The sequence below is a fragment of the Rhamphochromis sp. 'chilingali' genome, assembly GCF_963969265.1.
Source record: "Rhamphochromis sp. 'chilingali' genome assembly, chromosome: 21".
Classification (NCBI taxonomy): Eukaryota; Metazoa; Chordata; class Actinopteri; order Cichliformes; family Cichlidae; genus Rhamphochromis; species Rhamphochromis sp. 'chilingali'.
The window spans coordinates 11,524,765-11,552,253 of NC_137949.1; the positions used below are offsets into that span (position 1 = coordinate 11,524,765).

The 27,489-nt window shown below is 46.9% G+C and overlaps 1 protein-coding gene across 4 annotated transcripts in view; it reads right to left on the bottom strand.

The window, feature by feature from the left end:
- Window positions 1-27,489, bottom strand: part of tiam2a (TIAM Rac1 associated GEF 2a) — an 82,643-nt gene that overhangs the window by 29,390 nt on the left and 25,764 nt on the right. For 2 of the 4 annotated variants that reach the window (XM_080870979.1, XM_080870977.1), the window contains exons 2-8: window positions 9,325-9,418; window positions 7,425-8,606; window positions 4,294-4,738; window positions 3,854-4,026; window positions 3,321-3,545; window positions 627-812; window positions 254-397 (exon numbers count right to left, since the gene is read on the bottom strand). In XM_080870979.1, coding sequence (XP_080727105.1) covers window positions 254-397; window positions 627-812; window positions 3,321-3,545; window positions 3,854-4,026; window positions 4,294-4,738; window positions 7,425-8,600 — 2,349 coding nt within the window. In that variant the 5' untranslated portion in view covers window positions 8,601-8,606; window positions 9,325-9,418. Of the gene's footprint in view, window positions 1-253; window positions 398-626; window positions 813-3,320; window positions 3,546-3,853; window positions 4,027-4,293; window positions 4,739-7,424; window positions 8,607-9,324; window positions 9,419-12,710; window positions 13,631-23,554; window positions 23,705-27,489 lie in introns of those variants that run through there. The other 2 variants (XM_080870978.1, XM_080870980.1) reach the window with 2 other exon arrangements.

Below are 27,489 nucleotides of genomic sequence, written 5' to 3' on the forward strand. Positions count from 1 at the left end.
ATGCTTTCAGGTTGCTCCATTAACGAACGTGCACACTGTGCACTGAAGGCGGGAGCATCGGGACTCTTTCTCCTCATGTACAGTAGACGTGAACACTGCCTGTAATCATGCACGTTCATGTCGTTTATGAGGTTTTTTAGTGAATTTCAGATAAAAAGAAGAATCAGTGCATTAATGTTTAACCCGTTTAATTCTTCCTTTAAACACAGAATTTTATTAAAACATCTTCAGATGTCTGTGTGTTCGTGAATACCTGCGAGACAGAAGGTCTCTTGTCACGGCCTCTCCTCGTGAGGTTGTCGAGGCCTTTCAGGGAGGAGAACAGGCCTCTTTTGCGCTGTCTGTGAGTCAGGGACAGGGAGCGCCTCCTGACTGTGGCTTCGTCTCTGGAACAGATCTGAGCAGATACACTTTATCAGCACTACGATCATATTTCTCAACAGAAATTCCATCTAATCAAACCATCTTAATTAAGTTCATTTTCCTCCCGTGATGCACAAAACGAGCGTTTGCACGCTGCAATATACTACACTGAATAAAGAGTTTTCAAGGTTACTGCTAGACATCAAGTAAATCCAAACGTCCCATTCAGAAGCGTCAGAATCGCCTCTTTATGTATTCCTTACCAGTGCGTGAAAGGAGGAGACTGAGAAAATCCCCAGGCGTCCCAGGGTGGTTTTGGTGGGGCGGCTGGCAATGGCGAGCAGGCTCTTCGGGTTGGGCAGCTCTCCGCCCTGCAGACTTGCGAGGTAGCAGCGCATCCTGAAGAGATCCAGGTTGAATCTCTCCAGGTTCTGCTCCCACTGCTGGATCTGAGGGAAAAGGAAAGACGCGCTTGGTACAAGATCTGAATTTGAAATTGGTGTTTGGTAGGTGAGCGAGCAGAAGAGCGCTGGGGGAAATAATAATGGAGGGAGTTGAGGGGCGGGGAGGGAATGAAAGAGGGGGATCCAGGGTCAGTCTGGAGCTTTTCAGGGAGCTGCGATTGCTTGCAGATGTTGGTGGAGGGTAAAGGCATAAGTTCTGTGGAGGTTTGATAGTGAAGGATGACTGCATATGGAGCAGACGAGAGTGTGTGTGTGTGCAGTAAATTCAAATGCCCGTTTTTTATGGACGACTTGAGAGGCTGATGATGTTGCACAGACCACCAGTTAAACCTCCACACACACACGTACAGTCCCCATGTCCCCGTTTGCACTATGTAAGCTATAAGAAAGTGCTTATTTTGTTGGCTGGAGACCATTTTTAATGAGAACACTCAGTTAAACAACGCTCCATAACAAACTGACTTTAATGGGTCTCGTCTGCACTGCGAGTTCATTTACAATAACGCACCCTATGGCGCGCTCCCATTAGGTCTCGCTCACATTGACGGCATTCTTTCGGATTAGGAGCAAACTGAGAAAGGGCACGAGGGTGGTGTTTTATGAACCCTGTGACTTCACAAACATCTTAAACACAAAGGTTGCACAGAAATTGCCGAGAGGCCGACTCGCCGCTCTGTGAAAAGCTCGGCTGGGCTAACGTCCTGAGAGCCAAAGGTTCCTGTCTGAATCTTAGAAAGTCTGGAGATCAAGTCAAAGTCGAGTCAAAGGAAAACATTTTGACTCGGTAGTCAGTGTTAAACTAAAAAGTGGGTACTTCTGTGCAGATAACAGTGGCTGAAGGTGCCATTTCTATGGCGAGCACACCAGAAACCTGTGGATGGCTTTGCTATACTCATCCCTTAAAAGGATGCGTCAAACAGCTTCCTGTCTGCTGCGGCTCGTGCTGTTACTTGAACACAAGTTGGTTTTTTTATCCTGCTATTCTTGGGTCATTGTATAAAACGCAGTGTACCGTAATTTAATTCCCACTGAGCGGTTTGAAGATGACTTTAAAAGGGGGTGGGAGGCATCGCCGCCGAAATCAGATAAGCTCTTTCCTTAAAACCTGCAGGGCCGCTGCTTTGGAAAAATCCTTTTTATGTATAACATCTGACAAGATCTGTGCGAGCTCCAGATTGATGTGCCACGGATCGGTTTGTCAACAGTCAAATATCCACGTCTTTGTGCCGGGACGGCCTAAAATAGTCCTGCAGAAAATTCGATTTGATGAGTCATGCTGGGGCGCGTTACTGATGAATAGAATTTTTATATTAATGCTTGATGCATCTAGCAGGCTTGAGTCAGCGCAGGATAAAAAATGCACATCAGTGGAAAGCGAGTCATGTTTGGTCACATCTGGCCGGCGTGCACAACTTACTTCCATTTCAGAGCTTTTCTGTTAAGAGATTCTCTTTTCTTATTTTCCCTCTTTAACATCTGCCTGATCTCTCTCTACACATCCTTCAATGCTGTTTCACTGCACTCTGTGTGTGTGTGTGTGTGTGTGTGTGTGTGTGTGTGTGTGTGTGTGTGTGTGTGTGTAGACTTCAAACATGCTCTACTGGCACCATAGACATAGGTGGGGGTAGGCAGAGACATCAAAGTAGTGCCCTGTTGGTGCTCCACAACTCCCCCAGAACCTTAAATCTATCATCAGCCTCATGGCGTCTTTATCAGTCCGGTCCTGACCCCATCATTGACTCCGACCATGTCCGTCTTCTTGTCTTGGCGTACCAGCTAATTGAAAACAGACCTGAGGACAAAGTTGGGCGGTGACATCTCCACGGATCAGCCCTGCAGTGAGCTTTTATCAGGTCCTCGTGTCTAATGTGGTGCAAAAAATGAAACGGACTGACCACCCTGTCAGCCACGACAACAGCCTGACGCTGCAAAACAAACTGTTTTCCCGTCACAGTGTTTTTCTTCCTGCTAAGCTACAGGTTTGGAGCTTTTTCCAGCCCTTTGTGATCTGCTGTATGTAGGCTAAAACAGCGCTGGGTGCTTCGGATTCTCCCTCCGGCTGCGAGGAGGAGGGAGAGGATAATGCATGTTGAGAGCCCATTACCGGGAAACATCTGGAATCCCAATCACATGTTTGGGGAGAGAGCTGCTCCCCTGGGCCCCTCGCGACACGTTTGGGACTGAAGCATTTAGGCCACTTCACCCACCCGCAGACGAAAATGAAACACAGGCTCGTCACCGCAGTCCAAAAAAGAAATAATCAGAAAAATGAAGTAGGGCACATTGTGTGGTTTCACCATGAATTATGCATGGTAACGACACGCAGATGAGTTTAAAAACTGAAACATGAAGCGAGCACACGTTACGCCACTGAATCCGTTTATCACCGCTGCGAACGAAGCAGATTTTCTCTGAGAATTTGTCTCAATAGCAGGAAGTGTGCGAGCCCTCGTAGCCAATGTCTCCCCGCAGACCTCATCGCCACCTGCTCACCTGGTTTTCGATAGCTTTGCGGTTCTTTGGATCGCTGACTACGGTCAGCTGCAGCTCGGCCATCTTCTTCATCTTCCCGTCCATGTCGATCTTCTGCAGCAGAGCGCGGACCTGGCTCCGCAGCAGGCGCACCGTATCCTCCTTCCCCTGGCGCTTGGCCAGCAGCGAGGCACTTGCGGAGTGGATCGCCGTCACCCAGTTTTCCAGGTCGGTCTGGTTGCTGGCCTGGAAGGGAAATAAAGAAACGAGGAGCTCAAACCGCTGACCAGTATTTCCATTACATGCACGATAAAGTTACTGTACCATTTATCTCAGAAAGATCATTAGGAGGCAGCTGAAAGACTCCTGCTTAAATCAAGGTTAATGTGCTCTTTTCATCCTGAGAGGAGACTGGATGAGAAATCAGTTGAGCCCTTTTTAAATGGGACTTGGGCTCTAAGGTCATTTTATATGAAAAAAGAAACCAGCGGGTGTGTGCAAAGACTTTCTGAGAAATCTTGAGTCACAAGCACAGGAGTCAGGTGACTCTTCACCTGGAAAAGGTAGACGTCTCCATACGAGTTGCTGAGGCAGAACACGTTCTCCTTCTTGGGATGCTCAGGAACAGCCTGGACGATGCTGTCCTCGGCCAGGAGGGCGTAGCGGGGCGACAGCTCCTGCTCCGGAGAGCCTTTACTGTAAGTTTCATAGAACAGCAATGTGCACCCTGGAAAGGGAAGGAAATGCTTTTACCGTGTGATTATTGCAGACACTGTGTCCTTGTTCAACATGAAAAATAATCTAAGCAATGAACTTCAGCAGAATTGGAGTTGTTGCTGTGACATTGAGACATAAAAGCACAAATCCTGCACAGAATCAGAAAAATGGCAAGAATGCGTCACTTCATATATTTTATTTTCTCTTCTGATATTTCCAACTAACCCAAACTGTGAATTCTTCATCTGAGTTTCAAGGACAGGGCACCGAAGCTCACCTTTCAAGGTCACCCAGTACTGCTTCCACTTGCGCCGCGTCACCAGCTCCAGCTTCCTGTCCTTGTGCAGAGTAACGAGGGGTTTGAAGGAAAGCCAGCCGGCCCGTCTAACCACCCCCTGCTCTTTTTCAAACAGCAGGTCGAGCTGCTCGAGCGAGCCTTCGGCAGATTCGCTGCTGCTCTCGTCTTCCTCGGTGCCGGTGGACGGCACTCTTCTCTCACCTCCTCCCTGCCCGGTACCCGTCTCCAGCTCCCTCATGAAGTTTTCATAGATGTTCTGGCGAAGGGCATCGTTGGTCGTTTGGTGAATGGCTCCTGAAGATTGGGCCCTGGAGGCTCCGGGAAACCAGAGGAGGCTGGAGACCTGGGAGGGGGAGCTGGTGTCTGCAGTCAGACCATCCACCCCACTGTCAAACGTATCACTCAGGTCCTTGTACCGGGGTTCCTGAGGAGGCACAAAAGGTGAAGAAAGTGAATGAAGAGTGTGAGAAAAGTCAATTGGAGGAAGATCAGAAGTGTGGGGCTGGCTGCAGATTACAAACTTGGCTCTGACCTGCATTGTTCCCATCCACATTTAGGCAAAACACAGCATGTTTGCCCTCCAGGTGTACAGACTTCTGTAGGTACCCGTGAGCTTACAGCGGGACACAAATCAACTCTGCTTCTTTCAATTAGCCCCAAGGCACTGCGAAACTTTTGAAAAATCGAGGCAAACCACTCGAACCTACTTCAAAGTCTGCATTACAGTCTCGAAATTCTTCCTAGGCTGAAAAAGTGGGACAAATTTCCTGTGATGGCACCTGAGAGGTTGGCACCCTCCAGGCTCAGACAATTTCACGTCATTTGAGGTCTGCTGTGGCTTCCCAATTCCCCAAATGAATACTTGATGGAATTGCACCCTTTCATGCCTAATGACAGCCTACCTACACTTCACTAGATTGGAGCATCGATTCCGCCCCTGGCAACAGAGCGGAGCGCTCTCAGCGTGCAGACGCGCACGGCGTCACGACAGAGCTCTGTCTCCATCTTTTGTTTATTAATGCGTTTCACTCCAACCTGTCTGCGTCGTCTCAGTCCTTAATGCGCATTTCGTGCTGCATCCACACTCACCCTTCTTCATATTTAGCATGCAGTTCTGCCTCCCTGCGCCCTGTAACTAGGCAGCAAAGGGTTCATGTTTAAGTTTCACAGCAGGACTGAACCCGGTGAACTCGGTGCTCACTTGAGGACAGGCTTTGTTTACCATTTCGTCCTCTTGTAGCAACCATGAAATCCACCGTTGTTTAGTTAGTAGCTGTAGATGCACACTGTGCAGAGGGCAAGCTTCCTCTAGCCCAACTCTATCCAGCCTCTCCTCACCGTCCTCCATCTGCTTTTCATTACAAGCAGATTCTTGGTCTTTGGCATCAGGGTCGCTATGTGACCTTTAAACCCACGAGTCCAGGGGAACCAGAGCTGATGACCTGCTGAAAGGAGGCACTGTGACCAGCCCGCAGAGATATTGCACACCGAAGTTTGGCACCAAAACGGCTCCCAAAGGAAAGAGGAAATACAGTTTTAAACAGCTCAATGAATTTAACGAGAACTTGTTGCATGCCCCGTTGATTACGGAGAAAGGAAACCCCCGTGCACTGACTTGTTTGTGAATTTGCCTGATTGGTTCAATTAGTTTATACCAAACTGCACCAGAAATGCAGACTTCGTAAGTATTTATGTGCTTCACACAATTACCCGTAATCAGCATTGATTACCAGACCTCGGTCCACTTCTTTGAATTTTACTTCTGGACGAGGAAACAAAACTGGAGCAGATCGATCCTGCACCAGCACGTGGTTAGAAATTAGCGCAGCAGCTTTAGAAGGAGGCATTTTTTTAAAAACACTCAAAATGAGTCGAGTAAGCACAGGGTCAGAAAACTGCGTCACAGCAAAGCTTCTTGCATATTTCACTGAAAATAATCAAGACGTTTCAGCACGAGAAGCAGCTTACACAGTCTCCAAGAAGAAAACGCCTTCTCATTTGTTCTTCTCTGTCCTTTGTTTCGCTCCTAGACTCAACCGACTGAACACCAATCCCTATTAGCAGATTTATTCTCCGAGGAACGTGAGGGGAGACCCGAAAATCTGAACACAACAACCAGAACAAACATAAGTCACTCATTAACGTTAGAGGAGGGGTGGGGTTAAATCTTCAGCTCGGATTTAGCCTCACTCTACAGATCCTCTCAAAGGCTTACAGCTATTCTCTTGGCAGCACCCAAACAGCGTTCTGAAAAGGCACAGCTAAACGAATTAATGCAGGAACAATTGCTTTCAAGCCCTCAAAGAAGGGAGGGACGAGAGTTCAGGCTCAGTTTAAGCAAATGTTTTAGGTCAAATTAAAGCTTGTAAAAACCTGATGTTTGTACAACCAAAATCAGGCGGTTCCTGCGTCCACGTGCAGGCAGCGGGCTGACAGGCTGCTCTCCTCACAGCACAGGTATCGTTTTACTTACACGAAGATCAGCTGTCCACTCAAAAGTCAATGCACCTCCCACGGACATCTTCAGTAACACGATTAATCGATCCGACTTGTAAACGAACGAGCTAAATGTGTAAAAGAAAGTCCTGCATGTTGCTAGAAAACAGTCAGTGTGCAATAATACTACTTAGATTTACCCACCCAGTAAAAGTATTCGTGATATCTGATTACCAGCCCCACACTCCTCTTCGTCGGAGCGTCGTCCATGCTTCGGCATTGTGCTAAAAGTCACTCCCATCCTTGTTCCCTCCTCACTAGAACAACTAGACCCAGCCCTGGCTGCTTTACAGATTTCATTTTGTGTCACCCCGCTGTGTCCTGTCCTCAGACAGCTGGTGTTGTGTTGCTAAAGGACCAGAGGACGGTGGTTGGTTCCCAGCCATGCCAGGACAACCACTGTGGCCCGCAATCATATAAATCTTGCCAGGAGGGAAACTGTCTGATGACCACTCCCTTCTTGGGCTAGATATGAAGATACACTAAGATTTTCAAATATAAAATCTCTATAAAATATAAGGCATGGCTCTGTATGCATCCTGTGAGTGATAAAAAGAGTGTAATTCATTAAAGAGTAGTGACTAAACCCCAAAGCCCATCTTGTGCAGGCTCACCTGAGACTGAGACTTCCTCTTCTTGCGGCTGAGGCTGCCCGTCCAGTCACTGAAGCGTCTGATGCGGTTTTTGATGGAGTCTTTCTTCTGGAAGATGAAATCCGGCCCCACCTGTTCCTGCCGTTGCCCCTGGTCACGGTACTGGTCCAGGTTCTCGCTGACGGTGTGCGATTTGGGCCTGCGACAGGGCAGGGTGTACGAAGAGTACTGGCGGGGCTCTGGGCATTCTTCTTCCAAAGGAACGTCCAGGACGGACGCAAAGGACGCTCGGTGTGGCCTCTGGCCCGGTGGAGGCTCGTGTAGCTGGGAGGACAAGTCCCTGGCTGTGGGGAAAGTCACAGCCATTGTGGGGTCTTTATACAGATCTGTGATGGACAAAGGGGGGGACTGTTCTGCAAAGGAGACAATTTGGTGAATGGGGGAGTGTGCTAACGTTCTGCTGGCAGAGCAAGGCTGGTCCTGCTCACACAGCTCTGTGCTCGGCCCCCAGGGGGAGTCATACCAGGAGCCGTCAGAGCTCAGTGAGCTGCCTTTGCTGGTTCTGGCTGTGGAGGAAGTAGAGGCTGGAAGCGGAGCGCTGTGATGACCATCCTGCCTGCTGCCACTGGACCCAGGCAGACTGGGAGTCGATGCCGACTCCACATTGGGGGAGAACTTGAGGAGTTGGACCGGGCCAGTGGCCTCATCCAGGTGGAGAGGATTCCCCGAGGTGTTGGTGAACTCCACCCTGAGCGTGCCGTCCTTTTTGATCACCACCCGCGGGCTGCTTTGTTCCCCTAAAACCTCGTGCTCGTCATCATCTCCGTTCAGGGCGTGCCCGTTGAGTTCGACCCCGTATGGATTATCATCGTCTGACATGTGCCGCTTCCTTATGCCGCATCCAGGGGACCGATGCCAGCGGTGCTGAGCCGGGCTCCCCCTCACTCCTTTGGAGACGTAGTCACAGAGCCGGGCAGAGTAAGGCTGTCGGCTTTTAGGAGGCGACAGACAGCCACGGCCAACGCACCTGGTCTTGTACCCTGAGCCTACCGGAGCATTTTTCCACCACGAATGAGGAGACAGAGCATCACCTTTGGCTGAGCCTAGCTTTAATGAATATGGCTTCTGTTTCCCGGGGAAGATAAAGCTGGTGCCTTTGGGACCCTGAATGCTGTACTGGCTCTCTGAATTTCCCATCCTGCCCTGGAAAAAACATAGAAAAAAGGAAACAAAACCATAATGTCACGACTGGAAAATCCGTGGTTCTTACACATTAGACATGGTATGACATAATGCTGATTCATCAGAGGCATAAATTTAACTTATTACTCATAAACAATAACGGATACACACAGTCATCTGAGCTACAGTGACAACAGCAGCAGGATTAATACGTCGCTGATGTCTTCCATAGCTTATTCTGCTGCATCGGGTCACTGATGCTTAATGATGTCTCCCTCTCACTTTATTATATTCTTGCAGGAGCAGATAACTGACACCAGCAGGCTTTAGTCTGTCGTGGTCGTTATGTTGACAATTAAAAACTTTTAGATGCTTCACAGCTCTCTTACATTAGCATCAGAGAGCTGTGACAAGACTCCACACTGCCGGTAAGACTATTACCGTGTCCGCCGTCGCCCATGATGTGATTGCATAACAGGTGGAAGTAAGGCCAAACACTTCTAACAGCCTTCAAGTCTTTGAATTAGCAAACCGAGACGATCAGGAACTAAAATAAAGCCCTGCATGACGCGTGGGAAGGATGCAACACTTCAGGTCTTTTATAAGATTCAAAATCTCTTTTTCAAGAGTGACCTGGCTATTAAATAAAATGAAAGTTGACCAGATAAAGAAGACAGAAAGCTGAGGGGTTGAACTAAAGCATAAAGCTGACCCTGGTCTGAAGGCTCCTTACACTCACCTCTGAAGCCTCGTCTCAGACTGGAGCTTCTATGTTCGCGCCACTCTCCACCTCATTTCTCAAAATAAACTCATTCCTCCGTCGTCTGGCTCATCTGAAACACACAGGGAGAGGTTGGCTTAGTGCTTTCCACAAAAATGTAATTTACTTTGTGTAATGAGCAGAGGACAGCATTTGGTGCATGCACGTTTGTTTTTTCATTTTGTAAAAATGATTTAGGACCGTGTCCTCGAAAATGCAAAGTACAAGAAAAGTTCCTTCCTGTACGAGGTAGCACGTCCAGCAGTGCCACACAGACGCTACAGCGCCCCCCCCCCCCATCAGCCAAACCAAACATTTGATGCATTTTTCCACCTCCCTCCGAGTAAATGACGTCGTCTTTGATCGGGTTTGGGAAAGCATTTCAAAGCCAGCTACAGTTTACCCATCTGTTTATTTTTAAACCTTTGAATCCTCGCTCGCTCCTTTTTTCAGCCATCATCTCCAAATTCGTCCAGGGGGCCGGGATCCAAAGGAGAAGAACGAGTGCACCACGTGTCTCTGCAGGCAATGTGACTGCCTTGCGTGTATGTAACACAACACGCCTAAACGCATGCAGTAATGCAGTCTGAGAGGGCTTTCAAACGGTGCTAACTCTGCTAAGCCTCGCAGCATACGTACAGCATGTGTACAGCATGTGTACGGTTACAGTAAAAACAAAGCTCGCTGCCAAGTGTCACCTCAGGATTAAGTGATCTGCAGCATTAAGAGTTTATCTGCTCCTGCTTGGGTGCACCTTGACTGCGAGGTGAGATTAAGACGTGTTGGCGGAGTAAGTGAACTAAAGTTAAAGAGCGCATTTAATACAGGGAGAAAGGAATTCCAGGAAACATCAACATTTTAAATAGAAAGAAAAAATAAAAGCCACTTGAGGAAATGATTCTCTTCTTCTGCAGCTGTTTAGAACGAGTGTGAAAAGTAGCAGCAGAAAGCAGAGTGGAAACTTGGCTGTGGAGACGAGCAGGCCCGGTAATGAACTCGAACCGCGAGTCTGACACGATCAGGGTATTAACTAAACATTTGCTTCATTTCACAAGAGTTATAAGGAGAAGATGTTGAATATAAGCATGAAATATAATCCTGAGTTACTGAAGCAGCTTTTCTCCAGGAATACATTTCCGGATATATCATGAGATGCTTTATTTATCCCACAGTTGGGAAAATTGCTGCCATTATTCTTACGAACCCTGGAAAAAGTCAAGCTGGGAGCGTTTATGGAGTATATGGTCAAACCCTCGTCTTCAGTAGTAATCTGACCAATGATAGCCCGCGTTACCTCCCAACTTCTGTTGTTCAAGAGCCAAGCAGAGCAGAAGGAGCTAAAAAGCAGAGTTAGCCTGATTCAGATGCTTTCTACATGAATGGAGAGCAACTAAACTATTTCTCTTTCAGGAGTAAAAGACTAAGGAAGCAGCTGTCGGGAATCAACATAAAGCTGGTTGTCAAACTTGTCACAACGACGGCTTTCTTCTAAACGCTACCACTGATGCTTTTCTTGCAAAGTTTATTCGGGGGAGAGCAGAGCTGTGGGTATGAAAGGCTCAAAGGCGTGCCAACACACAAACTAAGGCACACGTTTGCCTTCTGCTGCGCGCCGAACTGGAGCATTATGCGAATGTTTTCGGAGAACAACAAGACAAGTCTTCCTTTTTAGCTGCGAACCGCTGCACCCGGTCGTGAACTCTCCCTCCCTCTTCCCCTTCTTCCCCTTCAGTCCTCTGTTCACGTTAAAAGGCTTCCTACAGGCCATCTGCTCAAGGGCAAAGGGAGCATTGCCACCCCGTTGCTCCTCGGCACACACCCCGTGACCTGGCATTCTTCTCAGCCCGGCCCTGGGTGACTCCTACGTAAGCTCCGTGTTTAGTCTGGCACCGTGTGTGTCTTGGGTCTGCGATTCAGGATAACGGTGAGGAATGAGCCACGCCTCATTTTGGTGTAAACACAGCAGGTATGTGAATTGTCGAGGATGTAACTGCCTTTTTTTTCCTTTCACCAAGACCACCGTGCATTTGTAGCAGAGAAGCTCCAACCTCTAAACTCAAACCCACACGTGCAGAGTCTGGATTTCCTAACCTGGCCCTTCGTGTGCTTGAATCTAAACTATAGAAACAGAGCAGCAGGAAAAAACTCCAGACACAGCAGTGACACACTCCCTGAAGCCCCACGGTAACGTCACGCTGCTGCTAGGGCAGCTTTAAACCCACTCTGCCACCACACAGGAGTCCTGCTGAAAATACAGGCAAGGTTTTGTTTGAAGAAAAGAATATATCACAGTGAAAGTGACAAAATAACCTCAAATATAATAAAGGATACCAACAAGGTTTCAATCTTTCTGAATTATTGTGCACTAGGAGCTATGAGGTCATTTGTTATTGGTTGTGAGTGTTAACACAATCGCACCGCTTTCCTCCTGTCAAATCACAGCCCGTGGGACTAGTCTCTTATCACTTTCCTCTGGCGCTGCGACAGCTCGGCTCTTAAAGCAACAGCACGCGTAAAGCTTCTCTCTCAGACTCACAAATTAAATTCAAAGTCATGCAAAACACCGTCGTTTCTTTCCGGGCAAAGAAAAACAACAACAGGAAGTGAAGAAGAAGAGAAAACAGGGTGGTTGAAGCCAAAGACCACGCCGTCTCCTGCTGACTTTTTGTCATACGAATCAGATTTAAAGTATCCTGCGGTTGTTTGCTTATGAGCAGAAATGTCCATCTATGAATCACTTGCTGAAAGCCCGTAATACTGTGCGGTGGATCCAGCCAAAGTCACCAAACATCCATCAAAGTGCTTGTTAAGTGTCTTTCTGACTTTTTCATTATACATTTAGAAGCTCTGAGCCTGGCTGCCGACCAAAAATGTCATGGCAGCCTGCTGAAAGATTTATACGTGTATGCCACCGCCATTCCAGACTAATGCCAAGAAAATGAAAATGTTTCCAAACACTTTTTGTACAATCGTGCAAACATCTAGAAACTTCACACAAAGTTTAGACAAAGGAACAAGTCTGTCAAACAAAGTTGTTCTCGTGAGTCAGACGAACGCGACAACCGGCAGAAGCAATAAAGTCTCAGACTGAGAAAGATGACCTTGTTGTGTCTTCATGTACAAGGCTGCAAGCTGGAAGCAAGTACATAGAGTTAGGCCGGATACAAGAGATACAAAGCGAAGCTAGCAGATCCAGGTGGGAACTAAACAGCATTCACACATGCAAGCACACAGTGTAAACCACACCTGTGCATCTGATAATGGGGAGCACAATGCAGCCTCTCCACTCCAGGCTCTTCTTAATCCAGTAAGCAGGAGAAACAAAGGGAGACAAAGATAAAACTCCAGTCCAGAGCAGACCTTACCTCCGTGGCCCGGGCTTTAATCTAAAAGCTCTTTGAAGAGCTTGCAAAGGAGAAATCTAGCTGCTGTTCTCTGATCTGGATTCACTCTGGGGAGGCTCGTTGAGTCTTAAAGCAACACTCACACACACTGCATCTGACTCACACACACACACACCCAGGCACACTGGAGGACATGTGGAAACTCCCTCCCGGCTTTGGAGGAGCAGCGAATCACAATCCTCCGAGGGTAACCCTGGGTAACGGAGCGCCAAGAGGAAAAACCAGAGAGGAAAAAGTGAAAGGTCCTCGACAGAAGAGCTCTCTCAGGAAGAGAGGCGAGGATGTTTTATAACGCTCGTCCAGCGCAGAAAGGCTCCACTACTCCAACGTGTTGTTTTTCCTACATCCAGCTTTTCCGTTGGCAAGGAGCAGGATGCAGGGTCCGCTGCAGCCCAGGCGGTTTTCCATAGCAGTCTGAGGGGATTGGCCGAGACAAGCTGGCGTGTAATGGCTGCAGCGCTGCCTGGGAGGCACTGCTGAGGGCGCAATGACTGGAGCTCTTGTCTGACCCTAAATACCACAATGACCCCAAGAGGAGGCCAAGGAGGCAGCCAACCACCCCCAAGAGAGAGATGTGTGCATGTTTAGTGTAGAAGAATATAAAAAGAGCGGGACAGCGACATGCCTGAGCCTTTTGAACGTTTCTGTTGGCCGGGAAGGAAGTCCTAATTTGAAGGGAGTTGATTTAAAAAGCAACAAAAAAGCAAAACTTCCCGGGAATTCGACTTTCTCAAAGTGTTGTGACTAAGCCATCTCCCAGCGGAGACAAATTTGAGACCGCCGTCGGACTAAAAACACACGCATGCCTCCATTTCTCTATGGTTCGCATAACTGTGGTCAGAGTCAAACTGGACCCATTAACAAAGCCACACCAGAACACAGCACGACATCAGAACTGGACCCTGTGTGCCAGACGGCTCTCTCACTTTATTTCAGAGTAACCGAGCGAAGATTACTGGATGTTTGGGGACGTATCAGCGCTTATAGCACATATAACAAGAACGTTCAGATGGATTCTCCTCCAGAAAATCATTGTGGTCTGAATGGCGATTCAAAGTCACGTCCGTGCACGCTGTACGAGCAGCTGTGGATAGGCTTCCATCAGCCAGCTGCTTCTGCTTGACACACAGACATCAGCTCCGGGACACAATATCAGCAGCGTTCACCAGAGCTAAACAACATTGTTAACAGCACAATGGTCCTCGTGGCCCAGTCTGAGCTGCTCTCAAAGGCCTTTGTCCGGCTATAGATGGAGGCAGCTAAAAGGTTGGTCAACAACACACTTGGAGTGACTGGGAGACGTGAAAAGAGCGAGGCAGCGAGAAAGACAGAGGAGGCAGGCAGGGCCGCTGTGATGCATATTCATACAGAGCAGGTGCTCGGTCTAATTCCTCCCGGCCAAATGCTCTGACCCCTAATTACGATGAATTAAGGCTCCGACAAGCGCCGATCAACACAGCCAGATTAAATCCCCACACGTGCTCAAATCTCTGCACGATTTCCATTCACATCTCCAAGAGCTGAACTAGGTAGTTCATGGGGACTGTAGGTCACACTGCTCTACATGAAGACGTAACTCAAGAAAGCACCAACGCAGCTCATGTGCGCAGCAGCGCAGCTGTCGTGAAACACAAGGGAATGACGTAACTGACAGGAATACAAGTCAGCAGAAGTTTGAGAACGAGCTCCGGAGGACCCCGGATGGCCTTTCAGGCACCGGGCTCAATAATAAGAGTGTGAGAGAATCTGCACCCCCTCACCCCGGATTTAAAATCAAAGTTTAAACAATTAACCCCCCCCTCCCTGGGAAAAAAAAAAAAAACATATGATGCACTCAAAAGCCCATCTATAATATCACATTTGGACAGTTCATCCCAGCAGTGTCATAAATTATTAAAAAGAGCAGAATTTGCAGCAGAAATTGAGCCTTATAAAAAAAAAACTGACTTTAAATACCTTTAAAATCTATTTTTAAAATACAGATTTGTTGATTTGCTATTTATCAACGTGTCTTTACAAAAATCAGACATCAGTCATCTCTCTCATAAACAGCATGCTGGAGCCATTCTCGTGGCTGGAGGCCGTTTATGGTTTGATGCCATTGATTATCCCGTTCACTGGGGACTGCAGTCTTCAGCAGTTTGTGAGTAAAACATCCACTGGGAGGAAATAAATAGAGCTTAATTGCTCATTTTAGCAGCAATTAGCACACAGCCTCACATTGAAACATCAATTTGGAATATTAAGAGTCTGGATTTGCTTTCAAAATAAAGCCTAGTGGGACGGACCGGGCGATGCAGGGCGGGTGTGTGTTTATTGTGTGTGTCTGGGGGATGTGCACTCACACACATCCCCCCACATAGGTGGGGTAGACTGAGGGAATTTACTTAAGCTGGGATACTTTAAGCCAGAGTGAAAGGTCAGGTCTTTTGTGCAATACCGTGTTTCACCCCAAAACATGCTGCTTTTACAAATCTATGACTGAAACAAACAAATGTATCTTTTATGTTCATTTCCACAAATGTAAAAGTCTGAAAATATCATGAAGCGCATTCAAACTCATCTCTCGGCTTCTGTGTCATTCAGAGACTCAAAGGTTATCCCTCCCACTATTAATCATCTGTTCCTCATCCCTCTGTTCCAAACTGCGATGTCCGTTTTTCCCGCCAGCTTCCCTGCTGTCAGCTCCTCTGCACAGTGGTGCTCCTGTCAGACGAAGCAGGCCTCTGCACCGAGAGTTTGGCACCAACTTTAAATAAACCGGGATGTGTGCGCCCGGGCTCTCAGCTAACAACACTGCAGGGACTGCGCTCTGTGTTCACACTGACGGTGTTAAAATCTAATGTGAGAAATGTTGTTTAAACATCTTTGGGGCCTTTTCTTTAGAGGGGACACGGGCTGAGGACATCCTCCAGGGTGTGTCAGCTTCCATCTGTTGCACAAGAGTGCGCATGTTCACATGAATGCGCACTTTTATGTGCATGCTTGGAATGGCAGAGGGACGAATAGGTTACAGGCTCTCAATCAAGAAGACTGTGTGTGTGTGTGTGTGTGTGTGTGTGTGTGTGTGTGTGTGTGTGTGTGTGTGTGTGTGTGTGTGTGTGTGTGTGAGATAACAAACAGCTGGAAGACTCCAGGTTCAAATCAGCTTTCCATCAGCTTCTCTGCTAATTAAGCAGCTTAATGGAAAGAGGAAGGTCATTCAGAGGTTTGAATCTGTAAAGGAAAAAGACACGAGATGCGCACACACAGCGTGCACTTGAACGTTTTCCAGAGCTGCAGTATCTGGCATTCAGGCTGATTGGTATTCTCACGATTTAGCTGGATTGATTTTCCAGTGCAATCAGCATGCTCTCACACACGTCTCAACATCTGTGCTGCAGCAGAACATCTCAGCCGAGCTGCTCGATTCTCTTGTGATCGGCTCGCAGCAGAGCACCATTAGAGACTCTCTGTCTTCAAGTTATGGAGAAAACGCCTGGCGGTGAATGGAAGTAATAGCATGAGTGGCAGCAGTGCATGCAAAACATGTGGAACAAGGGCGAAATAGGAGACCCTGAGGCTCCTGGGAGGACGAGTAAACAGCCAGCCCTGCCCATGAAGAGCGGGAGAAGCACAACAGCTGACAGATATCTACACATCACATCGCAGCATTCAGTGGTAACCTTCAGGAAGGGCAGAGGCATCATCAATAAAGACAAAGTTCACAATGACTTTGTACGTCCGAGTGCAAATGTCTGCATAAAACACCGACATTAAACCCACCAGCAAACTCTATTATCTCCACTCGAATCAACTGCCGCTGTGCACGGCGAGATAATCCGTCACACGCTACGTTTCATAAGCTCTAGTGATTAATACAATCAGCCTGCGACCCACTCGCTCATTAGCACTGCAGTGGTCACTGTAGTGTACTGTGGCAGTCATGTGAGGCACACTTCAGGATCCCCAAGGTGATCCATCAAAGATCATTGACCGCTGCAGGACCGACTCAGGTGCACAGCTGTTGGAGGTCACGCAGGAAACGATGAGGCGCCGCGGATCGGGGGGAAGAGAGACGCGTGCACGTACAGTAATCGATGTTCTCGCATAGAAAGCAGAAATCACTACGGCGCACATTCAGCATCAATCACCGTACCCAACAGGAAAGAAGAAGCTATTGAGGGAGCGGCAATCGATTCATCTGCGATCTGAGAAGGACAAAGTGAATTGTTTAAAAGGCCCCAGAGGTGAGCTGGCAAGATGAAAGCTGCGCTTTCAAATCAAAATGACATGCGGCTGGTGGCTACCGCTCTATCTGGGGTAGTAGGGCAAACAACCACGGCTGGCCTTGTTCCAGCAGACACACAAGCCGCGCACACACACCTGCTAAGCTGGCCAAACCATCTGCATCCAGATGCTCTGTGGGTGTATGTCTGGGCGAATGCGTGTGGAGCCTCGTCCGATCCATCACTGCCACAGGCATGCATTAATCCCCCTCTGCATTCTTGAGGGGCTCTGACGCCAGAGGGAGTTTACCCCTGTGGCCTCCCCCATCCTCGTTTTAGAGAACCACTCACGCCTCTCTCAGTCACTTTTGGATAAGGGAAAGCCCCGATTCAAAAATCTGTTGCTGTTGGATCGCTCGTGTCCGATTCAAGCTCGAAAAAGCAGAAAAAGAAATCGTAATTCAAACTTTGTGTCCCTGTGCCAAACTGGGCCATATGTTCAGGGTGAACTCGTGCTCTAACTGGCAGCGTCTCGCTTTTAATGGGCAATTAAAGGGCTAAAGTGTAGATGCAGTCAGGCCAGACGGGACACGAATCACTGATCAAGTTATCGAGCATTATTCTTTTGTCACACAGGTTAGGACATCATCTGAGCAACAGCACAAGAAACTGACCTCACTTTTGATAAATAGGTGAAAAAAACCAAAACCAGACAACAACCGGGTCACAGTGAGCGCTGGCTCAGCACTCACCTCCATTCATACATCACCGTCATGTCTGCTGAAGCCTTAAACTGCGACACACTGACAAGCCAAAGCCAAGACGATGCTCCAAGTCTGTCAGAGGTGGTTAGACTAGCCTGGGCCCGTCTGCTTGGTTTGCTCACTGCGGTGAAGGTTAACATAGGTAACAAAGGACCTGCCGCTCAGTAAACTGTTGGGAGTCATTACCTGAAGTAATTAATGTCCTTATTACAGACTCTCTTTGAACACAGTGGCAGGTATGAAAGACTGTTTGTTTACCTGGCGGAGATGCCAGCTCATTTGACTCACCACAAAAATGCTGACGTGACATAATTAAGTGCAACTCTAGCTGTCGTGTAGAAAACCTTTCTTAACACGGCAGCACTGATCTGTTTTCCCGGAAACAAGTGAACTCCAAACTCCAAACAAGCAGGATTATCCCTCTCCTCGTGAATGGGGGATTAACTTGTTTGAAACAAGTTTCGGGCCTGCACTGCTTTTTGGCACCGACCTTTCTTTGCAGCATTAGCATGCAAATCCAGACCACATCACAAATGCACGACTGCAGGGATGCAATTCTTTCAGTTTAAAGTGATGATTCACCGGAGAGATTTTGGTATTCGCGTCACGCTGCCGAGCCAGCGTGTTTCAAATACACATCCTCGCCTCTACCCGAGCCGAGAGGAGTCGGCCGGCCGGCTGTAGATGGTTTGATAAAGTGGTGGAGAAGTCGGCATCGTGTCATGGACCTACATCAGAGGCCTGTAAACACAGGACCACAGGCTGGAGGGCTATATAAACCATCCATCAGGTGAAATCAGCTCTGTTTAGACATGTCTCGCTGTATTTAGACCCTATACATGTGCAAGTTTATGCACAATCACATTATTCACCATATAAACGTCCTTAACCAGTCTGCTGCCTCTAATAAGGACATATCCCACAGCACGGCTTTAGTAAACAGAGCTCACAGGCAAAGAAATGTAAATTACCGCATAAAGTAACCATCCTCTGGCATCATGCTCCTCAAAGAAACCGACTCTTTACTGAAGAGGAGAGCTAACAATCTCTGTTGAACTCTCTGCTGATCAAACAGAGCTGACAATAAACAAGTTATGAATCAAAGCCAAGTTGGTCAAATGTTCGGGAAAGCAGACCCACGAGTCGTCCGGTTATTAACAACCTGAACACGGAGTTTTATTGGAGGCCAAAAACAGGCTAAAGAGAACTTACAGTAACTGTTACTGTCCACGGCACAGATAAGAGGAAACAAGTGTGAGCTGGACTGTCTGCTAAACATCCTGGAAGCACTGATGATGGGTGAGACAGCTGGTAGGAGCCAGGCACACACACACACACACAGACACAGATATTTTATTGAGGGCGTTACAGACTGCATGGCCCAAAATGCCAGCAATCCACTTCCTCCACAATCGGCGAATGCTGTTAGCTGCACATTGCATATGGTGGATGGATTCTTGCATACGAGCCGGGACTGTAAGATGTTACATGTTTACAGGAGATGCAACTGGGGGCAGTATGAATTTCCTTACACTTTGAGAAAGTCTAAGTATCTGCAAATGAAGGAATGCAATGTGAGCTTAATGCAAAGTCATGCAGTCAAAGTCAGATTTTTATTTGCTTACATTTAAAGACTTTTTGATTAAAAGGAAATCAAACAGCCAATAAACAGCAACACCTGGTGGAATAAAAGCAGAACATGAAGCTACGATGATTTTTGTGTGTGTGTGTGTCTGTGTCTGTGTGTGTGTGTGTGTGTGTGTGTGTGTGTGTGTGTGCGCGTTAAGGCCACAGTGCCGGCTCCTGCAGGGCTAGCCTGATTCACTGGAGCACAACACTGTGTGAAAATGTGCCTGCTAATGCATGCGAGCAGACATGTGAATTTTCCGCCTCCTTTTCACTCTAAGCAGGAACAGATTTTGAATCCCAACATCAGGACGTGGGGTCTGCGAAGCTCGCTGAAACGGCGAGGGCCAGATTAGATCTCACTGCAGAACTATCTCAAGAAATTAGCCTTTATCGACCTATAATCCACAACAGGTGCTGGACAAAGCACTCGAGCGGCACCTGTGTTTAACTTGCAAAGTTAAAGAAAGGCAACAACAAAAGAGTGACCTGTGCAACCAGTCTCACAAGTCACGGCGATGCACAGGCACGTGAACCAATTCGATGGCTGTGAAAAAGTCAGAGGCAAATCTCCGCAAAGCTAACTCCTTTGTCCTTCTCTGCAAAGCCTTTTCAGAGAGGAATGTGGTTCAGAAAGGCCGATAACACAAAACAAGCCAAAGCGGGCACCAAACACCACCTCAGCGAAGGGCACGGCGAGGCTCGGCTAAGCACCAGCAGCTGTGCCGCATATGTGCCGCTTTTACCAACATGATTAAATTAAGGCTCCTGCCAAACTCGTTATTATCCCATTCATATAGGGTGGATCAAGAATGTCAATGAGGATCATGCTCATTATGCAGTCGTCGTGCACAATGCCCACAAAGAAACCAGCACTTTCACACGATTACACAGTAAATCTACAGCATGTTTCAGCTGGCGGCCATTCTTTTACTGACTTTGAAAAATTACAGTCCGACTCTTAATTTTTATTCAGCAAAACAAATTCCTCAACTAATCGAATCACCGCTCACAGGCAGATGTGAAAGCCCGGCGATGTCCCACGGGACGGGCCGGAGAAATCGACAGGCAGATGCTTCGACCGGCAGAGGTCACGAAAGGTCAAGCTGTTCCATTATGGGAGTACAAGGGTGGCATTTATTCACAGGCTTTCCCTCCTAAGCTGGCGTGGGCTCAGAGGGAATGGAGATGGATACTTAACCCTTGAGGCAAATAGCCAAGTACCAACAATGCAGCGTTTCTCTCATTGCTGGTGGAGATAAAGGAGCGCTCTGCCCGTGCCCACCACGAGAAAGGTATTAAAAAGAAAAGAGCGAGACATGAAAAGAAAACCAAAAACTTCAGACTTGCTCAGATCTTACTGTGCTGCCATCAATGCATGATAACAACAACAAAAGGAGCTTTTCTGACAGGACTGATGCACTGCAGCCCGCTTTAAGCAGCAGTAATGACCACAAAGGCACACAGCAGAGGCACTTCAAACACTCCGGCCTGATCCGACTTGTCTGTAGTGCCGGTGAAGCTGTTTCGCTTCACGCTACATCAAAGCGACTCTGCTGCGTGGCTGCACGCAGCATCAAGACAGCGATACAACAGTTCTTCGATGTTTTTTTATTCCATGTACAGTTAGTGGTTAGCTGTAGGGCTGCCACGATTTGTCGACTAGTCACGATTACGTCGACTATCAAAATCGTCGACGACTGATTTAATAGTCGACGTGTCGTTTGAAGCTTTGTAAGATCGCAAAAGACGCAGGAATAATAGCAGGATTTAAGAGTGTAATAACGGACTGAAACAGAAGATGGCAGCACTGCATGTACAAGGATGCCAGCTGCCGTTAAACCCCGAAGAAGAAGAAGCAGCTGTGTCCCAGAATTCATAGCGCGGCCCAGCTTAGTTTCCAACAATGGCGGTAGCTAGTTAGTTTTAATATTACTCTTATTATTCTTTCTGGGTCACAAAATAAACGTTTAACATATTTTCAGGCGAGAATGTAGCTGTGTAAACCTCAAATATCGGCTCAGTTTATCAGGACACCACATATTTTCAAAAGCGCTCCGACGTTTTCGGAGACGTCTGTTACCCACTAGCTCGATAGCTAGCCGGGGGCTAGGTCACTAGCGCCGTGAGAACACCGGACTCCCGGCAAATTGTTTTCAAACCCACCGCCGTCTTTCGCGACTCAGGTTAAATATATATGAGTCACTTAGATAAATTAAAAATGTTGTTGTTTGGCTTTTTTTTTTTTTTTTTTTTAGTATTTTATTTGTTCCTGAGTAAATCGGTTTGGCTGAGATTAAAGTTATAGTTTTTACACAGCTGAATAAACGTCAAGCAGACAGCTGATTATCAGAAGTGTGAGATGCTGGAGAATATACTCCGGTGTCCTGTTATATTTTAGATAGCAAGGAGTTTATTCAACTTTACCGAAACAATCTGCAAATTTCATTAAAATTGAATAAACTATCATCTTGTCTTTATTTTTAGTTAGCACCTTAAAAGCTTAAAGCTGTAAGCTAATGATAGTTATATAAGAGCAGATGCTGCTGGTGCAATAAGCTGTAGTTTTACGTCCAGTGGATGATGATCTGATTAGTCGACTAATCGCATAAATAATCGGTGACTAGTCGACTATCAAAATAATCGTTTGTGGCAGCCCTAGTTAGCTGAATGCTTACTGCACCTCGAGACATTAAACGTGACGGTATGGATGCTGGGAAAAGATCGGAAAAAATGAGCGCAGCTTTCCAGCTTGTTAAAATACTTGTTGGCTTAGAAAAGCCCGTGGCACTGTATGATAGAATAATTAGCAAAAGCAGCAGGCACGTCTGGGATTAAACATGAACACTTAAGACAACCCCCATTAGAGAGAAACACACACATCATCACTGCCCACTAACTAATGGCCTGTTTTACTATTCTGTTTTACTTAAGGGCCAATTGAGTGTGGAAGACAATGAAAAACAATATGTTTCCAATTACTGGAATCTAAATTTGATCAAGTACAAACGCATATATGAATCACACAGACGGGGAGGAAAAAGGGATGCACGAGGCTAATAACACAATATGACTGTAAGTACAGCTTTCGCAGCTCCTTGAACTGCAGCAATCATCTTAACTGTCAGGAAAACCCAATTCCTGGCATTTCTCAATGTTGTTATTATTAGCTTAAGCCCGGGCATGCCAGCGTGCACCCATGTGCTGTAATATATCGTTATTAGTATAAAAAAAACTGGTACCCGCAAGTTTCCAGTGAAGCCGATTTCTCCACGCGAGCAGACCGCAGGGCTTCCCGCTGGAGACAAAACCGCTCGCTCACAAAATTACTACAGAGGAGCAGGGCAAGCGCCTAAAGAGACAAAATTACTGTAATAACTGTGATATGTTCTTGAAGTTATTCTGCCAGGAAGAAACAGACATTTGGGACTCGTCAACAAAAACCTGTCCCCTCTAAAAGCCTGAGCAAACGAAGCCTCCTAGTAGCTGTTTGCAATGACAGACGAGATGAAGCGCAGTAACCTGGAGACCAAACAGTATCTGCTGCATGTCGCTGGGCCGAGTGACACAACATCAGCCGCATATTAGTCACCAGTCAGGGTGTGCTCCTTGGATCACTAACCTCATGAGACTGTGAATAAATGATTTCACCCTGCAAAGTGGAAATGATTTATAATGAATGACTTCACCTCTGTACGCATTCACTTTACACCGGATCCTGTCACATGCGAGGGGAATAGCAATGAGGATATAAAAGGCTGTTTGGCGGATGTAGAAAAATCTTTAAAAAGGACTTTTTATGTTCCTTTGATATGCTGGAAGCAGGATTCCCACCATGAAAGCAGGTGAGATAGAGATCAAAACTCACAGCCGCTGAAAACCAACAGGCGCTTCGTACGCAGATACTCCATCAACATGGATGTTGGAGGCTTTGAGAGAGCTATGCAGAGTAACACAGACTTCACATTATTCAGCTGAGAAGAATTTGGGCAGAAGGGCTGCTGCATAGCATGGGAACCACACTGGCCTCACATATTTCGGCAGTCATATTCTCAAAAAGACACACACACATAAAGAGGATGTGTATTGTATATCGTCTGTAGCTGTGAGTCACTCGTTCCCCTAAACTGCAGCACACATAGCCTCCACATCCAGTCAGATCCATCCAGAAAGGCCAACAACGGTCCCGCTGAGTGCGACAACCCACCTGGGATGTTTGAGTGGTTGTCAGAGATAACCCATACAAGCTCCTGCTCTGCCCGTGGTACGGTGTGTCTTTAACCCGGACTCAAAAGGCCTCAACAGAGGCAGAGCCATGACCTTTTCAAGTTTGCCTTCACTCCGCGGCGTTGAAAACTCTGCAAATAAAACACCAAGAAACTCAAGAGATTTCCCATTTAGAAGAAACAGCTGACCTTAAAGCTTATTTACTTTTTTTGAAACAAGACAAATGGAAAGATTGATGAAAATGTCACAACACAAGCTGGAGCTAAGAGACAGATGGGTCAATGAGCTCTACCTTTTAAAGACAGGAACTTGGTTAAGCATGAAGCATGGAAGCCGAGAACCTGCCTTAAAGCCCTCCTTTGACTAATAAAGGTCCAGCTACCCATCCATCCAATTTCAGCCAATTATCCGGGTCGCGGGCATCAGTCTAGACTGTAATCGTCTAGCTCTTCTGTCACGCTAGCCAAGCGGCATAAACCCTCCCCATGCATGAATGTCCCACAGTGGAAGGGTTTGCATGCCCACGTAATCCAAGAGCTAGATCGTCAGGCCAATTTGCCCCTGGTAGGGTCTCCAAAGGCAAACGCTTCATGGGCGAGGGGCCAAACTAAGAGCAATTCAAAAAGATTCCATATGAACAGCGGTCCCCAACCCCCGGGTCACGGACCTGTATCGGTCCATGACTCGTTGGTACCGGGCCGCGAGAGTTGAGGCTCGGGTGTGAAATGTATGGTTTTCAGGGTTTTTATCGCTTTTATTGTTAACTCGGTTTCTCTGGGTCTTTTCCCGTGTGTAATGAATAAATCTTCTTTTTTTTGGTTTTATTTTGTTGTATTTATCCGCGACACCTTAAAGGCTGGTCCATGAAAATATTGTCGGGCATAAACTGATTCGTGGGGACCGCTGCATATGAATATTGAGTCAAGAAACATGGCTGCCCTGCTGGATTTCCAGAAGTTTGTACACAAGGACTTTTTTCCCCCTTCCATATCCTCCAGTGAGTTCATTATAAATCATAAAAGAGCCACAAGATTGCCTCACTGCAGAGGTCAAAGGTTTGCTTTAATGTTTCTGTATGTGAAAGTGGAATCAGTGCACTTAAACTAGGTAAAAAACTAAATAAAAATATTCCCAAACAATGTTTAATTAATTTTTTTTGATAAGAGTTTTTTGGGTCAACTTTATCTGTGCTGTCTGACGTCTTTTCTAATTTAAAGTGCACTGCATGAACAGAGACACCAGGATCAATGACAGTCCATAAACCCGGCGCTCTAGCACCTTAAATAACACGAGGATTGAGCAGTAGACAGGTTTGGAGCTCCAGTGACACCTTAATGTCAAATACCTGTAATAGCCTCAGGTATCCCCTTCACACCTCCTTCCATCAGACTCAGACCATCGCCGCATCAAGTTTTAAAGGAAGATTTATGGATTTGGTGATATGAGTGAAGCTGCAGCAATGAGGGTGTATAGTGTCGCCTGCTCTGACTTCTTTGAGGGAGGGAAGTGTATTAAATCTGCACAGCTGTCCCATATTACAACACGCTGGACTGCAAACCGCACCCTGTAATCTGAATGACTAACCATGGAAGAAACAGCCAATACCAACCTTGACTTTATCTAAATGTTGTGTCTTTTGTGCATGTCAACTTGCCAAGGATGCATTTGTGAGATAAGCACTATGCTTGGTAGCACAAATATCCATGAGGAAATATCCTGTGTTGTTGGACGTAAAGATACGCGAACAGCGGCCCTGCTCCTCGGTTCAAGTGTTTCTCCTCTAACGGAGTCTGTACGGTCTGTACTTTCTGTGTAGATAAAGCCGCTTGGTGTTGGGCACCTGCAGCCATCAGGTGTGAAAAACCATCCCGGCAGTTTCTTGTGGAGCCAGAGTGTCACAGAGAGCCAGCCGGGCAGTGGGTACGTTTGTCACTCGCAGCCAGGGAAGCCCAGCCCTGCATTAAACGCCTCTTACGTAACAGCTCAGATCGTGTCCTGGCACTAGCCGAACACAGAAAAGTGGAGCTGGAAGTTTCTGGGAGGGAAACCCAAGTGTCTAAACTACAGTTTGAGGTAGAGAAGGGGTGCCATAGAAAATAAGCACACACAGGATCTCCTACAGCAGCCTGGCTGATTTACCGCTCGGCTTAGGTTGAGGATGTGAGGCCTGTCTTACACCATTTAGCCACAATTTCACATTAACCTGATAAAATGTTCTTACACACTCTGTTTCATTGCTCTTATTGTGGCACAATGAAGCCCTTCACTTCTACATCCTTTTCCTTCGAACAGACGAGGCCCGTGAGCCGAACAAGCCTGGATGATGATATCAGCTCAGGAAACAGGTTATTTAAAAACATTTACCTCTTCGGAAAAAACAGGATTTTAGAGGAATCTTTAATTGAGCGTGTTCCATGAGTGGACGTCAGGATTGCTGGTTACCTAAAGCAATCAGGACCCCGTCTGTGTTTACACTGGCCGCACGCCAACGTGACAAAGGCTGGAGACTAAGAAGTAAAGAATAGAGCTTATCTATCTCAGAGATCAAACCGCCAACTGTTAAAGCAGGGAGTGGGCTGGACGGGCAGAGGGGTGCTAATGAGCCTGAAAATGTTCCTCAACATAACATGAATGCAACGGCTGCCAAAGACCCTCGAAACACTTTGCATGTTTCACAAAGCCCAGGAAACTGTGCAGATAAGGACATGGACTGGAGCGAGCTTCTGAGCGAGCGAACGAAGCGAAGCAACATCAATATCCTGCAAGACTGCAGTTGTGCAATTGTGATGATTGATATTTGACTGCTGAAGGTAAGGCTGGGATGAATGGACTACCGGATACAGTTGCATCCATGTGTGCACGATGATGGATTTATGAGCATCTTAACTTTATTTCCGACGTTTGTATCGCCCAGATTCATCATTTGTCATCTTCTGAAAGGATCCCATTGCAGTTGGGTACCTGTTAGACGAGTATGACAAGAAATGTGGTGTCTTAATTAACTATAAAAAAACAAATTAATAATAAAAAAAACTATTTAAAAAGAGGTGAGGGCTTTTTAGTTTTCTTTAAAACAAAAATAAAAAATAGTTTACATCCACCCGCTGTTGAGCAGCTGGGACGTTGTTGTAAATGTGTACCCAGAATTTGCTCCATCCATCATGGAGGACAATGCAAGACGCACAGCGTCAGCTGAACATCCCAGCGCCGGGCACTCGTTTAGCCTGTAGCACCAGCTGTGTTTGCCTTTCCAATAGGGCCCAGATAGTAAGTGGGACCTTATGGCTACTGGACTGAGGTAGGACAGATCAATCACAATTTCTATTGTTATAAACAGGCTTGTAGCCAGTGTGTGTGTGTGTGTGTGTGTGTGTGTGTGTGTGTGTGTACACAGACTGGGTTATTTCCATACAAACTGGGCTGTTGATTGCTTGACAAATGAGCCAGCACGCGTCATCTTTTAAACACAAACATCATGTAAATACAGACTTCTCTCGTGTACGCAGTAGAGACGTGATGCAGCTCGACTGCTTCCAGTCTGAATATTTACAATCCAGACCTCAAACAGGGTTTACACAGAGAGCTACGCTCTGGAGGAATATGCTTTGAGCGAAGACGATCACACGCCCTCCGACTGAGGTCTCTGTAGCCGCCATACTGTCAGTCATTTCATTGTTCACACATTTAGATAATACAAACTACTGCTTTTATATTCAAGGCCTTTAAATCACTTGGTCCGCTTTCAAAATGCTGAAACAGCACCATTACCAGACTGAAATATTGCACGCCGTCTAACAAGCTTACAAGAATTACATGCACTGCTACTCAACTGCTGCCATGGGAGCTTTTTCCCTCGTGTTCACCAATCGCTGCATGATATATAAGGCCATCAATAAAAGCGTAGTAACAGCCTAA